This window comes from Crinia signifera, chromosome 4, assembly GCF_055691185.1.
Source record: "Crinia signifera chromosome 4, ASM5569118v1, whole genome shotgun sequence".
NCBI classification, from domain to species: Eukaryota; Metazoa; Chordata; class Amphibia; order Anura; family Myobatrachidae; genus Crinia; species Crinia signifera.
The window spans coordinates 233,170,212-233,186,493 of NC_139220.1; the positions used below are offsets into that span (position 1 = coordinate 233,170,212).

The window sequence follows — 16,282 nt, forward strand, 5'->3', positions numbered from 1 at the left end:
TGAAGATCGGTGAATACAACAAATAGGACCTTTGATGAACAATTCTGAATCCACACACATTGGAAATTGCATAAACCATGATTAGGAGAGCGGGTTCCATCCCCTTTTTTTGATTATTTGATTGTAGTAGGTGTAACTACAGGTATCCAGCTGCACCTTAGTGGAGTGCAGTCACTTATTATTTTGCAAAAAGACAATATAAAACTACTGTAAATGCCTTTAGTTTGAATATAACATTACTATATAGCAAAAATAACTGTCCCTCATCCTTTTTATACGCATTTTTGATGTTCCTTTATTCACAGGTTTGCAATGTAGACAGGCAAAGAATAAACACCAACCAAAATAATTATTCTAATTATTCTGAAACATACCATTTGAAGAGACTTCTTTCCTAGGCAAAGATTGTTTTTTCTCACCATTTACCTACAGTATGGAGAAAGAAATATAATTTTTGTTTCAAAATTGCATTTCTTTACATAAATCAGTGGTTCCTAAACAGTTTTGAATAACACCCTAGAGCAGGCATTCCCAACCACGGTCCTCAAGGCACACTAACAGTACAGGTTTTAGTTACATTCAGGCTTCAGCACAGATGGTTTCATCAGAATCCCTTAGATACTAATTATGTCACCTGTGCTCAAGCCTGGATATCTACAAAACCTGCACTGTTGGTGTGCCTTGAGGACCGTGGTTGGGAATGCCTGCCCTAGAGTATCAGAATTATTTTCAGGGCACCCCCTAGGCCAAAAGGTTGTGATAGAGAAATTTTGAAAAAGTAAATAAATAAATCTTAAAGTATATTGTATTTATATGTCGTCCTTAAGTTAAGTTATGTGATGAGGGAGACTATTTGCTCCTGTTCATGCACATATTTTATGACAGGCAACCACAAGCCCTGGTTTTTAATATTACATTGACCATTAAACAATTTGAATTGGTCCAGGACGACTAACCCAGGGCACCCCTGCAAGTACCACAGCACACAGTTTGGAAACCACTCCTATAAATCAATCACAATATGTTGCTGTTTATTTTTTTATATTAAATACAATAGTTACAAGCGGTAATGAACAATAACAAGAACGTTTTCATAAGTAATGGATGTAAGTTCTACCAGTTCTGTAATGACTGATGTGCTGTTGTGACCAGGTAACTTCTAATAGTGACACACAGTAACCAGCATTACTAACATTGATTCCACAGTCCAAAACATAACAGCAGGTCAGCATTGGTATCCGGACTATTGTTAGACAGACCTTACATCGACAGCCATTACATCGACACCATTAGTTCGACAGCTCAATAGGTCGACATGGTTTTAGGTCGACATACCATTAGGTCGACAGCTCATTATGTCGACAGCTCATTGGGTCGACATGTTTTTAGGTCGACACTGCCATTAGGTCGACAGTGTCTATGTCGACAGTCAAAAGGTCGACATGGGTTTTTTCACTGTTTTTTTGAGCCGACATGTGCCGACAGGCGGTATTTCATGCCCTACTATCCACTAGGGCGTGGTGGGAGAATAAAATAGTGTGCCCGAAGCATCGCGAGCGAAGCGAGCGATGCGAGGGGCTGCGGTACACTTCAAACTGTGTCCATGTCGACTGTGTCGACATTTCGGCCAAAAAACAGTGAAAAAAAACCCATGTCGACCTTTTGACTGTCCACATAGACACTGTCGACCTAATGGCAGTGTCGACCCAAAAACATGTCGACCTAATGAGCTGTCGACATAATGAGCTGTCGACCTAATGACATGTCGACCTAATGGTATGTCGACCTAAAACCATGTCGACCTATTGAGCTGTCGAACTAATGGTGTCGATGTAATGGCTGTCGATGTAAGGTCTGTCTAATATCCGTCCCAGACCCGTCAGCATTATGGTGCTTGTGTATAAAGAACAAGGGATATGCACTAACCATTGGAGAGAAATACCATTCACAGATAAAGAACCAGACAATCAGCTCCTGTCATGTTAAAGCCTGTTTGAAACATTTAATTTCATTGTTATTAGCCGATTGGCTTGTATTCTATCTGTGTGAACTTTATTTCTCTCCAAAGGGTAGATCCTATTACCTGCGGATGATTCACCAATACTGTGATAGTTATTTAGAGTACTAATGCGCTACACAAGGGTAATAACACAGTGCTATCCCTAGCCTCTATACCTCTTTTTGCGCAAGAATCTGTTTGCTTTGCTGCCGCTACTTGACAGAATGTACTACAGCTAAGTTTGTCTATTTGTACTCCTAAAGCCCCCATACATTAGTCCGACTTGTCCTAAGGACAAGTCGGACCTGATTTCCCCCTGAAGCTCCCCGGGAGGGGGACACACAATTTGGCACTTGATGTGCCAAGTTTTGCAAATGATACATCGCATGCGATGTATCATTTGCAACTCCCGGGGAGCTGCAATGTGGAGCGAGCAGGGGGGCTGGGGACATCGAGGTGGCGGGCGGGGGATGCTGCAAAGTCTCCCACCCCACTCCCTCGCCGGTGTCCTCAGAGTCCCCACGGCTGCACAGAAGATTTATCTTCTGTGCAGCCGGTCCGACGTCCCGACTCTGACCCGATGCGTACGGGACCGTGCATCGGGTCGGACCGGGTGTCAAAACCTGCGATTTGATCCGATTTCACTGCCCGATCCATCTGGATCGGGTGAAATCGGGGCCAAATCGCATAGTGTATGGCGGCCTTTAGTCTTTCTCTCCTAGCGCATTACCTACCTTACCCAATTTAGTTTATATGTATTGCAGCTTTGGTGTCATCTTCAAAAATTAACACATTGTTAGAGAGCCAGAGAATTGGTCCCAGCACTAAACCCTGAGTTACACCGCTTAGTACTGTGAACCGTTTAAAAAAAAAAAAAAAACACAACATTTTTTTACCACTAGTCTCTTTTCCTTGTTCTGCAGCTAGTGTCTTACCCAATTATAGATGTTCTCTCCAATACCAAGCTACTCCATTTTATGGAGCAGCATTTTATGTGGCACTATATCAAATGCCTTGGCAAAATCCAAATAAACAAATGCTACTGTATTACCTTGGTTCAAATTGACACTAACTTCCTCATGGAAGCTAAGTTAGTTGACATGACCTCACAAAACCATGTTGTTTACCAATAAAAGTCTTGTTTCTCATTAAATGTTCCGGAGTAATTCCTTACTATACCCTCCAATAACAGGGCGCTGGATGACCGCCGAAGTCAGGATCCAGTCAGTAAATACACAGACATCGTAATCCTGACTGTAAAATGCCTGACAGTCCTGGATCTCTACATACAGGGGCTATTTTCCCTTGTGGGGGCAACGACACCCACAGAGGGACAATAGAACCTGTGGCCAGCACAGGAATCTACGAGCCTGCAAAGGGCTTCTCTGCGCTCGCCCCCAGTCAGTGGTACCAGCTGTCGGAATTCCAATGTCTGTAAAATAACCGTCTGAGCCACATAACACTCCCTCAATAACTTCCTGACTATAGATGTGAGACTCGTCAGTCTTTAGTTACCCAGGCGTGATTTCACTTTTTAAATATTGGGACTACTTCTGCTATACATCAATCCCTTAGAACTAAGCCAGAATAAATTTCCTTTACAAAAATAAAGTGTAATGGCCTAGCTATTACTGCGCTCAGTTCCCTTAAAACACTTGTGTGAATACAGTCTGGTCCCAGTGACTTATTTATTTGAATTTTGGGGAGTCTACGGACTTGTTCATCCAAAAATGCTATATCTAATAACTTTACATTATCACCTCAATATCCATCTTATTTTCCTTTTATTCTAAAACAGGTGGGCTTGTCTTGGCATTATTAGGATTTTACGGGTTCAAGTGAAAGTAACTGGTTTCTCTCCTGTGGGAATTGGCAGGCCATTGTTTTATGTCCTGCAAACTGGTATAGGAGAAACATTACCACTAAGTTGTCACTTTGTGCAGAAATATCTTCAGGTATTTCTTTTGGGAGAACTTTTTCTTCCCTTCTCTTCTGTTCTTCTTCTTTGTCTCTCGCTTCAAGTCTCTTTCTGACTTCAGCTTCCTCATACCTAGTAAAATGAGAATTTCTCTATTATGTAATACATACACATTATCTCACATACTAGTCAACACTAAAATCACACTTACCGGTTTTTAAGGCTATTTGAAAGTTTTTCAGCTTCTTCAATTGATTTTAATATTGTACTTGGCCCAATTAAAGACTTGAAGTAATCCTAAAAGCAAATATGGAAAATGTAAGAAGTAAAGTATTAGGTAATAATGAACAGAGCATCCATCTTTTTACTGAACTTCTAATTGGGTCTGACTACTGAATGCACTTGTGATGCATGTGACTAAGGGGGTTGATGTATCAAGCAGTGAAGAAGTTGCCCATAGCAACCATTCAGCTTTGAAAAAGCGTTGATCATATACATATGTGAAGAGAGCTTTAATGAAGAAGCAGGCGGCACTCAGAAACTTCTCAAACAGCTTTGTTTTGTACGTTTCAGGGGTCTCCACCTCTTGTCAGTATACATACACTCATACAGACAGCATTTAAATACGGAATTAAAGTGGTTCAGACACACCTGAGGTGCATTAATCAATAAACATCAAACACAATACAATGGGAAATTACACATTACAATAGAAAAGCACATTTAGTTTTTTTAAAAAGAAGTACCAGTATAAAGGTGCCCACACACTAGAAAGATCTGCGATCGTAAGATGTGCGCATAAATTAGCCTTGAAATCTTTTGTCCATCCTGGACAAAAGATTTCAGGCAAGCGCACATCTTTAACAAAGATTTTTCTTAATATCCCATGTGCGTTCCTATGGATATTAAATATTGAATATGAATATTCTGATCTTTCGTGCAGCACGTAAGATCAGAAGATTCAGCTAAAAATCCACGGTAGCGTGCATCGGACCGATATCTGCCGATTATCGGTAAACATCAGACGATATATCAGCCGATTTATCGGAAATCGGCCCAAAAAACGTTCTAGTGTGTGGGCACCTTTACAGCTCTGCCATCAGAGTAGCCATCTATCAAGGTAGCAGTGAACAAGCTGTAGTAATTTTGCACATGCAAAGCACAGCTTATCATGTATATATGTTATAGAATGATGATTTTGTGTTTGCCTCTCTCTGTGGAGGTAATGGGAGGCAAAATTATTTTACTCCTTGATACAGTGTCCCCATGAGGACTTGAATGTCTACTGCTACATTGTTTTTTTTTTTTGTTTTTTTTTATTCCTCTCTTTTAGAAAAAAATGTGTTCATTTATTTTTCTGTTTATGTCATGTTAATATGTATATTAAATAGTATGTGCCTGTAGCTGTTCTACTGGTACTTTTTAAAAACGAAATGTGCTTTTCTATTGTGATGTGCGCAATTCTTCATTGTATTGTGTTTGACTGATATTTATTGGTTAACGCACCTCAGGTGTGTCTGAACCACTCTGATTCTGTATTTAAATGTTGTCTGTATAAGTGTCATTTCCTGATGAAAGGAACAGAAACCTGAAACATAGAAAATAAAGATGTGTTTGAGAAGTTTAGGAGTGCTGCCTGCTTCTTCACTGAAGTTCTCTTCACCTTTACATTATTCCGAGGTACGCAACGGGGTGTCAACCCAATTTTCCCATGTAAGTGTGGATCTCTTGCAATGTCAAAGTATATGTGACAATACATTACAAACATATACAGAGTACACACACACACACACACACACACACACACACACACACACACACACACACACAAACTCTCTCTCTTACCTACAGCAGCATGTTGTAGGTGAGGAGGAGAGCAGGCATGACATTACTAAGCGCCAAAATAACAATTAGAATGCAATTGTTATATTGGATCTGCCCCCTCTCCCTTGACCCACGAATCATGGCAATTTACTGCGAGGGGACGTGGCTTAGTAATATGCCCGGTCTGTTTCCTCTGTCAGAGTGTGTTTCTGGGTACTCAAAAACTACTCTGTGTATACGCTATTGCTGCATTGTCAAGAATATTTAGCACCAAGAACTTTAGTAATTTACATCCACTGTCATATAACCTTTTGAGGTTATTTCTATTTATTCATTTCACGTTATACAAAAGCAATAACAATTAAAAAAACAAAGCTTAAAACAAATCATGCAAGGTTCACTAAGCTAAGACTCCAATGAACATAAAAATCATTTACCAAGAACTATTAACCTTACAATTTCAACCCAAATAGAAACTGTACCTGGTTTTGCTTGTAGTCTGGTCGTTTTTTAACAAGGTCAAAAACGGATAAAAATTTCATGTACAAGACATAAGCTTTTTCCTCATCTCCATCGAGTCTACACTCTTCTGCTTTCTTGAAGATTTTGGAAGCACTGATAACGTAGCTTCATAACAATAATGAAAAAAAAAATGTAAATCTTTAATACATTTAAAAACAGACCAGTATCATGTTTTTCGTCAAATATAACGCTATGTAACAATTTTTATTTTTTTGTTTGACATTTTGTATGAAGTGTTATTCCCTCATTGCCCATGCCCATATAGTATAGCAAATGACAATTATTCTCCATGCTTCTGTCATCTGGACAGCAATAATAATTTTTTTTAGGACATTTCTGATACTTGAGTGCGGCTACAGCATGTGGGCTGCAGAGCATGTAAACTCTGCTGAAGGGAAGCCCAATAACAATGGCTGCACCTCAAATGCTGCTTCATATTGTTGGGTGCCTGTGGAAGCCAAAAAGATTCCTAATAAGTCTCTAAAGTGTTTTTTTATCAAGTTTCCCTGCTTTCTTTGCCTTTGGAAAAGCAGGTACATGAAAGTGCACTACAACAGACAACACTGGCCACAGTGGGCAGTATTTTATGTGGGGATGAATAATGTCAATTGAGAGCCACAGGTGGATTTAAAGAAGGCACTGATGCCTTAACTGCAAGTCAAGTGTGAAATTACAAAATTATTAGAGCTTTAGATAAGGTTTCATCAGCCTTTGAGTACTTTAACACAGGCAAAAGTAAAAGTATGTGTTTTTGTAAGACCATAGATTAGGAAGATCGGAACTTGTTTCCTAGCACGGCGCCCATCTCGTTGATTGTATGCCTTAACTTTAAAGGCACTTAAGGCATACAATCAACGCGATGGACCCGATTTTGTGTGAATCACCAGCTAATTTGCTGGTGAAAGACAAAATCGGATAAGCGGCCGCGATGCGACCGACTTGATCAACCCGATTTTCCCATAGGGAACAATGTTAAATTATTTTTAAAGTGAAAATCGGGTTGATCGCGTCGGTCGCGGGCCATTATAATGGCCCGCGATGCGATCAACCCGATTTTACATAGGTGACAATGTGAAATGGGCCAATATGGCCCATTTCACATTGAATATGGTTAAAAAGTATGTTTAATGCGGGGGGGCATTGTTAACGCCACCCCACTATTGACACCAACCCGAAGCATGGCGAGCGCAAAGAGCCCGCAAGGGGCGGCGGTACGCGTCCTCTGACCTTTTCATACCCCTACTATCCACGTCGGTGTGGAGTCGACTCTATATAGTGTGGCGAGCGCAGCGAGCCACCGAGCCCGAAGCGTGGCGAGCGTCACGGATACCTGTGAAGGTAATCCGCGTCGCCTCGCTGCGCTCGCCACACTATATAAAATCAACTCCACGCCGACGTGGATAGTAGGGGCATGAAAAGGTCGGAGGACGTGTACCGCCGCCCATTGCGGGCTCGCCATTTTAAACATGAGGGGGGGGGGGTTTGGTATTAAAATGGGGGGTTCTGGGGCTTTTTACATTGAAATCAATGTAAAATCGGATCTCAGGGATCATTGTACATTGATTCCAATGTAAAAATCGGGTCGATCGCGTCGCATGCGATTTGGTTGGCATGTGATGCGATCGACCCGATTTTTCCGACCCGATGGATACAATCAAAATCAGTGGTGCCGTGCTAGGAAACAAGTACCGGAAGATCCCGCAGTGCAAGGAATTCCCAAAAAAGCTCACTCAGAAGGAGGAAGCTACTTGGGCCACAATGGTTCAGGGGTTCCTGGAAAACTAGGTGAAGTCAGTGGGAGACAAATTCTTGAAGCTCATCTTGAGAAATTTAAGGAGAACATGAAGCACATTTGGTTTGCTAATGGGCAAAATCATATACACTGCAGGTGGAGCAGATGTAACATGTGCAGAGAGTTGGATTTGGGTGGGTTATTTTGTTTCTGTGAAAGGTAAATACTGACTGCTTTATTTTTACACTGAAATATAGAATAAAGTACCCACCCAAATCTAATGCTGCGCATACACTAGGGCGTTATTGCATACAATTCTTCGAATTCGCAACTGTGTGATAAATCAAAGGATTGTTTTCACATGGAATGGGTTCCCTGATGGCAGCGATGGAGTGCAGCACTGTAAAGGAGCGCTAGCAGGGGTCAGCGGTGGCAGAACTAATAAAAAATTTTTTTTAAAAAAGGTGGTTCTTCTTTACTTTCACGGCGCCAGCATGGCGCCGCGCGTACTTCCGGGTTACGCTCGCCACTAATTAAGTTAAATAAACGGAGTTAACGCCATGCCAACATGGATAGTTCATACCTTCACTATCCATGTTGGCATGGAGTTGATTTTAATTAGCGTGGCGAGCGTAGCGAGCCACCGAGCCCGCAGCGTGGGCGAGCGAAGCGAGCCCCGCAAGGGGACTCTGACGCGCGGCGCCATGAAAGTAAAGAAGTACCAAAAAGGTTTAACAATGGGTGGCCCTCTGAGCTCTCAGTCAATCAGCGGACCACCCAGTGTTTTAAACTTTTTTCAAATTATGCCGCTGCTGACTCCCGCTAGCGCTCCTTCACATCACAGCGCTCCTACGCCACCCTCCCTCTTCCAGCACCCGGCATCGCAAATAGCATGCGACATCGGGTGCTGCAAGCGAACACTTTCAGCACCATAAGATGCGATGGGACATCGCATTGCAATGTCCCATCGCATCCGATCGCATAAGTGTATGGGCACCATAACTCTCTCTGCACATGTAACATCAGCCCCACCTGCAGTGCACATGGTTTTGTCCATTAGCACACCCACTGAGATTTGCGAGCCAACCTGAAGCACCCCCTAAATGTCCTGGTCACAAAAGCAAAGTTTGAAGAGAATACCATTTTCAATGCTCTTGATAAATAAGTATTTAAAGAAAAAGCACTTACTAAGCTAGGAGAAAAATGTTACAAATACTGCTTTCACATTGCAAATCAGGGTCAGACCTGGGATCTTGATCCAGGGTCCAATCCTAACACTAATCTCTGGACGCACATTATACACAGGGCGACCAGGGCTCTTCTTATAACCTGGCACAAATTGTTTGGTTGGTCGATATGGGTTAATAGGTTTGGTGCGTTGACACTGCAGGTTATTTGTGCAATGTGAAAGGGGTAATAGTGTAATTAAATAAAAAATAAAAAAAACTACCAATGTTTATACACGTATAATATTTAAGCTCTGAACAACTTTTCATGCAATAGAATACGGACTATAAATAATTGTTGCAGATTATATTCACGAACATATTTTCTTACTTTATTAGTATGAGCATGTTATGCTCCAGGTTATGCATTTTACTTTTGCTCTTTGTAAATAAAGCTTTCTAGCACATTCATGACTAAGCCAATAAAATGTAATTAACCAGCCAAATACTGACATGGCAAACATTTTTCTCTTTGAACTAACTTTGTTCTCAACATAGAACAGTCTGCATAAACTGCACTAATGCTAGCATGATTGGTATGTAGCAAGGTTAAAGGCATAAACATGTTATTACTAGTGGCAAGTGTGCTTAACCGGTCCCTACAATCTTTGAACAGATTCCGGTACTTGTTTCCTAGCATGGCGCCCATCGCATTGCAGACCGTAAGGCATACGATGGTATGCGATATTACGCAATGGCAGCCAATGGTATACAATTTTAAATTGTATACCATCGCATTGTATGCCATTGTATGGCATATACAATGGTATGCGATATAAAATTGTATAAGCACCCTAATGGGTGTTTTCAATGTTAAATGTGCCCCCACTATCAACGTCAACCCGAAGCGTGGCGAGCGCAGCCACGTCGGCGTGGAGTTGATTTTATATAGTGTGGCGAGCGCAGCGAGCCACAGAGCCCGAAGCGTGGCGAGCCCCACGAGGGGACGCGGAATACATGTAAAGTAATACGTGTGTGCTCGCCACGCTTCGGGCTCGGTGGCTCGCCACACTATATAAAATCAACTCCACGCCGATGTGGATAGTGGGGGTATGAAAAGGTCGGAGGACCCGTACCGCTGCGCTCGCCACGCTTCGGGTTGGCGTTCATAGTGGGGGTGCATTTAACATTGTAAGCCCCCATTAGGGTGCTTATACAATAAAAAATCGTATAGGGGCTTATACAATTTTAAATCGCATTGCATCGCGTGTATGGCATGCAATGCGATATGTCGTAAGACTTAATATCGTGGGCGCCATGCTAGGAATCAAGTACCCAGATTCCCCTAGTCTCCAATGCAATTATTTATATTATAGATTGGAAGGTGTCCCCTTCCTGAAACATACAATGACAACATCTACATATAAAACCAGCATTGTTCTACAACACATTAAGAAACTGTTCCATAAAATAAATCTTTTGTACCCAATTATTGCAACACTTTTTTGAGCCTGTGTCATGGAAAAATTAAAGCATATTTAGTATTCCTTGTAACCTGCTGTAATTACAAAACTACTGTACCAGCTGATGTAAACACTTAATATAAACTATATACGCTATGTTTTTCAAAAAGTGACAGAAGTTAAAACAGAAAAAACACAAGTACTAGCCCATAAGCAATTGTTAAAAACAAAAACAACAACAACAATTATAATCTACCTCTTTGTACTAGTTGCATCTGCTTTAACTTCAGCTTTCTTATTAAGCTCCAACAGAGAAGTGGAAAGATACAACTCTTTGGGTAATGCCGATGCTGTAGGCATATTGGAGTAAGGTTCTGTTTCTTACATCAGAGGGTGTATGTTCCTGTTATCCTAGTGATAATGTATTCCTTTGTAAAATAAAGAAGTATAATGAAATCAGTAAGCAAAAAAAAAAAATAATAATGAATACAGAGCACCCCCATTAGGGGCACGCATTACATGACGTGCAGGCAGACGATAATGTGAATACACACCGACCAATATCGTTCAGTGGAGTCACCGGGACCCTGCTGAACATGCAGGTCATTGGCTACACAGCCAAAATTGACATGCAGGTTCAGCCAAGGGAGGTAACATACATACTTGCTGTTTATTTATTTTTTTGCGAGCACTTTTAAGCGAATTCAGCCCGCCCAATGCCTTGATGATTTGCACTCGCGAATCATCCGCACGTAAAATAGGATTGACCCCCTAGTCTGTACACTTGGACAAAGGAACTAAAGGGGCCTACACAAAGCGATTAAGGGGTATTTTCTAAGTGAACTCACTAGATCGCTTAGAAAATGCCCCTACATCGCTACGTGTGTAGGTGCATACTCATAGTGATGCGTGGCCCCGCACAGTGCTATTACCCCAGCGATATTCAGCACGCTGGATTAATTGAAGGGTTCAGGGCTACTACTCACGGAGAACACTGACCCTGACAGATCGCTTAGCGGCACATTGCTGTGCAGCGCTGTATGCTTAGCGATCTAAGAATTGCTCAGAAGGCTCATTGCTATGTATTTGGCCCCATCACTGATACATATTGTTCATCGGCTGTGCAAACATCATAACAGGAATAATTCATGCTTGTATGCACATATCAATGCAGCTGTGATTTTTCAGGCTACAGAACTGCTAATCATCGCAAGTGAAGCTGTCGCCCGGAAAAGAGTTTAGACACCTACCGGATCAATCTCAAAGTCATCACCAACTGTGTGCACATACTCACATCTATAGACGTAATGTTACTCTCGTAAATATATAACTTTGTATGTAATAACAAAATTACTTGATAGCTGGGTTACATTTAGCAAAATGTAAATAACCATTACAAATACACCACATTATAACATACTTTGGATATATGAACAAGCTGAGAAAAAAAAAGCAGATTTCAAAGTACAGTATCAACATTTAGAAGAAATAGGTTTCGTAATTAAAAGCAGAGGATTAATAAATAGCAGGACATAGTTACAAGTCTACCTCGTAAAGGTTACAAAATATAACGTGTGCCCGATAAGAAACAGGCATTCTCCCGTATGAACTGAAGCGCGATAGTCATGTCACGACATACATCAGGCAGCACTCTCAATGACAGATAAGTCACATGACACCTACAATTAAGCCCCTGTGTGTTATTGAGTCATGGGAGGGGGGAGCAGCAGACCCTCCCCACGGGTAGCGCTATATCACAGCATGGCCGGCGCACACACTCACCCAGCTCACCATCATGGTCCCTTCTCCCTCCGCTCCAGGCCAGGTGCCGGTCACTGCACGCAGCAAGGGCAACACAGGGAAGAACTAGTCCTGCGGCAGCTACAGCCTGCCTGACGCCGCACCAAAATGGCCGCGGATTGTTTTCCTTGCGGCGAGAGAGCGGCCAGCGCGGTGACGTCAACGGAGGCTGCTGTAGTGTTGCCGGGAGTGTGCTGCACAGCGCCGCCACACTGAGATGGGCAAAACGGGTCACTAGCGAGAGCTGGGACCCAATAGATCAGTCAGCGAAAAGATCCGTATCTTTTAGGACAGTCAACGGTTCACTTTGAAAGAAGGGGTAATTTGTTAATAACGAAGCATACTTTGTCTTACAATCATTTATTTCCATTATTTTTTAGCTGAACAAATAAGAACATACATAACCGAGTAAAACACTGATCGATGGCTGGGTGCCAAATCGCCATCGATGGCAACCATCGATAGTGTCTGCACCGATGGCCATCCCTAGCAGCAGCAGCCTTATTATTCTTTCTTTTACTTGCAGTAGCAGCACTGAACTCAGTCTCCGGAGTCAGTACATCTCAGCTCCCACAGGTGGCAGTGCTGAGATCAGGAAAATGCATTGTAATTAAAAACGAAACTGAAAGTAAAAGAACGACGGATCACCTTTTTGGGATCGGCGGCTCACTCGATCTTTCATGGGATCCGTTCAAAAGATTTGCTTCGTTCACGAACGACTCATCTCTACGCCACACTGTTACATGCTTGTCAGACTCATAGTTCAGAGTTTTAACCAGAATGTTGCGTACATTCCTCAATCTGGAGTAACAAGGCAAAAATCAAAAAAGTTTCCTCTAAAGCCAAATTGCTATCAGATTGTACTACCTGACACAATTTCATAGATATATTATTAATCTAGGGCGAAAAAATTAATTGTATGACCTGTTTTTCATCAAAATTAGGTTTTCTAAATGGTATCCCCTTATGCTGCTTTCAGACCGCATAACTGGCTTTGACCCTGTATTTGGAAACGTTTCCAAAAACGGGTCTGCCAGATAAAACCCCTTTCACACCGCAGCACTTAAACGGTATATTACCGTTTAAGTGCCGATTTTTTGACACTGGCAGACCCGTTTTTGGAAACTTTCCAAATACAGGGTCAAAGCCAGTGCAGCCTTCAGCCCTCCCCTCCGTGCAGCTCCCCCCCCCCTCGCGTGTCGACCGAGAGCATGTCGACGCCCCCCCGCGCATGTCGACGCCCCCCGCGCATGTCGACGCCCCCCGCGCGTGTCGACCCCCCCCCCACCCCACCCCGCGTGTCGGCGCCCCCCCCCCGTGTCGACTTACCCCGTGCCGGTACCTCCGTTGTGGACTGCAGCTCAGTATGCTCGGAAAGCACTTATGAAAAAAGTGTCTTCCAGAAAATGGCTGCCCCATAGGAAACCCTGTTTAAAAAAACTGTCTTCCGTATGGGGGGCAGCCATTTTCTGAAAGACACTTTTTTCATAAGTGCTTTCCGAGCATACTGAGCTGCAGTGCCGGGAACCACAACGGAGATACCGGCACGGGGTAAGTCGACACGGGGGGGCGCCGACACGCGGGGGGGGGCCGTCGACACGCGCGGGGGGGCGTCGACACGCGCGCGGGGGGTGTCGACACGCGCGGGGGGGGGCTCCAGTGCTGTGAATACTTAATGAGCGCTCATTAAGTATTCACTGTGCTGAATTTAGGACCCAGCTCATTGGCTGGGTCCTAAATACCGTTTCTGAGCCGATTTTTGCGCTAAAATACCGGTTCAGAAACGGGTAGGACCCTGCATTTTAACCGGTTAGAAAAAACGGCATTTTCTAACCGGTTAAGTGGGACTGGACCTTTCAGACCGCACACATTACCGTTTTAAAACGGTAAAAAAACGGCAATTTACCGTTTTAAAAGTGCGGTCTGAAAGGGGCATTACAAATGTTTGTATCAATGAGTCTATCTGACTAGATGGCTTTATGGGATCATTATTACAACTCATTAGCCACAACATTTGTAAATATGGTAGACCATATTTTAAACTCTTATAGTGTGTACACATGGTAAGTTATGGCTTCCAATGTTCCCGATATAGTGAACATCAGAAGCCATATCGCATGCTTTTTTAGGGCTTGTGAGCCTGATGCGCTGCCGATGCGCGCGCCCGTGTGAGCGCAAATCGGCAGCCAGATAGAGAGGGCAGGCAAGACTATATACTGCAGATCTGCACTATATACTGTAACTTGTGCCCCTGTAGCATGCCGTGCGATGCCAGTTCCGATGCGATCTGATCGCAATGGGACTCGCATCTCACGGCAGGATCTGCCGTGTGTACACACCTTAAGGATGACAAATCTGCCAATGTAAGAGTGTTATTGTCCATATACACTGGGTGACTGAGCTGACAGCCGCTCAAAACAGCATGTTTGAGCGGCTTTCAGCTCAAAGCTGCCCAGTGAGCGCTGCTGCGTGCTCCCGCATCATCGCTGGGAAGCCGCTCATCTGCTGGTAATACCAGCAGATGAGCGGCTTTGAGGATGGCTTTGCATAGCTCTGCGCTATGCAAAGCCATCCTCTCCCCTCCATGTGCAGTTAGCACTGACCCGATGCCAACCCCGCTGACCTCACCATTGTTACTCAACCGTTTTTTTTTTATTTAGGCTAAGCCAGCTTCATGGAGTATGATAGTATATAAACTCGTTGACATAGGCAGTAACCAGCCAGACATCTTGAGGTAAAGCACCAAACCCCCTTTAACTTATTAATACCCCTTTCAGACATACTATCCGGGATTTTAGACCCGGTTCAATCCCGGGTTTTTAAAAATCCATTTCAGGTGCGCAGGACCTGTGATATTAGAGGACTAACAAATGAAAACATGAAAAATCCAGGGATTTTGCCTTATGTCTGAAAGGGGTATGAGTAGCATTTTAATATCATGCAGATAATGGGGATGATCCAGAATCAACATTTATAGAATAGAGTCAAGATACATAGCACATGGTTGAAATAATTATCCCCTCGCCGAGATGACTGGTCTACCCATCGCGTAGTCTAATTCTTTATAAATATTGGGTAATGTGTAAAGAAGTGAAGTAATAGGGTATTTAGACAACAAAATCTGTAATATCTCATCATCATTGTTTGTTAAAGTGCCAGCACGCTGGTGTATTCCGTGCTGCAGATCGGCCGCTGGTGTGTTCTGCAGTTTCTGGCATGATGTCTCATGATGTGTCACAAGACCTGTCCACTATCTCCAGCCTGATATCGGTAAACTCCAGGTGTATTTCCTGGTTCTGTGTGTGCTGCTGTTGCAAGCTGCAAACCAATCAGCAGCCACCTGGGGGGATATAAGCCAGCCTCCTAGAGTCTTCCTTGCCTTGTCCGTTCCCCTGCAATTTCTCCAGTGTCTGCTTCCAAGGCTCCAGGCTTCTACAGAAATCCTGTTGTTACCTGGTTATTCCACTGCTGCCAGAAGACTCCACTCTTACAGAATGTGATCCAGCTCTCTGAGTACAGACCAGGGTTATCAGCACAGTCTCCGGATACCTGTTGATTCCCATACCAATTGCCTCTCCCGGCTTCCAGGCCGCATTATTGGTTCTCGTACTGATTGTCCCTCTCGGCTCTCAGGCCGCGTTATCGGATCCCACTCCAAATACCTTTGGTCGGCTCCCAGGCAGCACTATCGAATTTCATTGACCGGCTCCCAGGCTACACCATCGAATACCATCGACCGGCTCCCAGGCTGCACCACCGAATACTATCAACCAGCTCCAAGGTTGCATCTTTGGTACCCAGCCCTGCTCCATCATTGTCTCCCTGCTTCAGTTATCACCCCATGTATCCCAGTTACCA

The 16,282-nt window shown here is 43.3% G+C and overlaps 1 protein-coding gene across 3 annotated transcripts in view; it reads right to left on the reverse strand.

The window, feature by feature from the left end:
- Nucleotides 1–12,566, reverse strand: part of USP8 (ubiquitin specific peptidase 8) — a 39,904-nt gene extending 27,338 nt beyond the window's left edge. Inside the window, exons 1-6 of one of the 3 annotated variants that reach the window (XM_083183979.1) lie at nt 12,407–12,566; nt 10,881–11,052; nt 6,224–6,368; nt 4,129–4,214; nt 3,920–4,049; nt 375–426 (exon numbers count right to left, since the gene is read on the reverse strand). In XM_083183979.1, coding sequence (XP_083040105.1) covers nt 375–426; nt 3,920–4,049; nt 4,129–4,214; nt 6,224–6,368; nt 10,881–10,984 — 517 coding nt within the window. In that variant the 5' untranslated portion in view covers nt 10,985–11,052; nt 12,407–12,566. Of the gene's footprint in view, nt 1–374; nt 427–3,919; nt 4,050–4,128; nt 4,215–6,223; nt 6,369–10,880; nt 11,053–12,172; nt 12,295–12,406 lie in introns of those variants that run through there. The other 2 variants (XM_083183980.1, XM_083183981.1) reach the window with 2 other exon arrangements.
- Between the last annotated feature and the right edge of the window lie 3,716 nt (nt 12,567–16,282).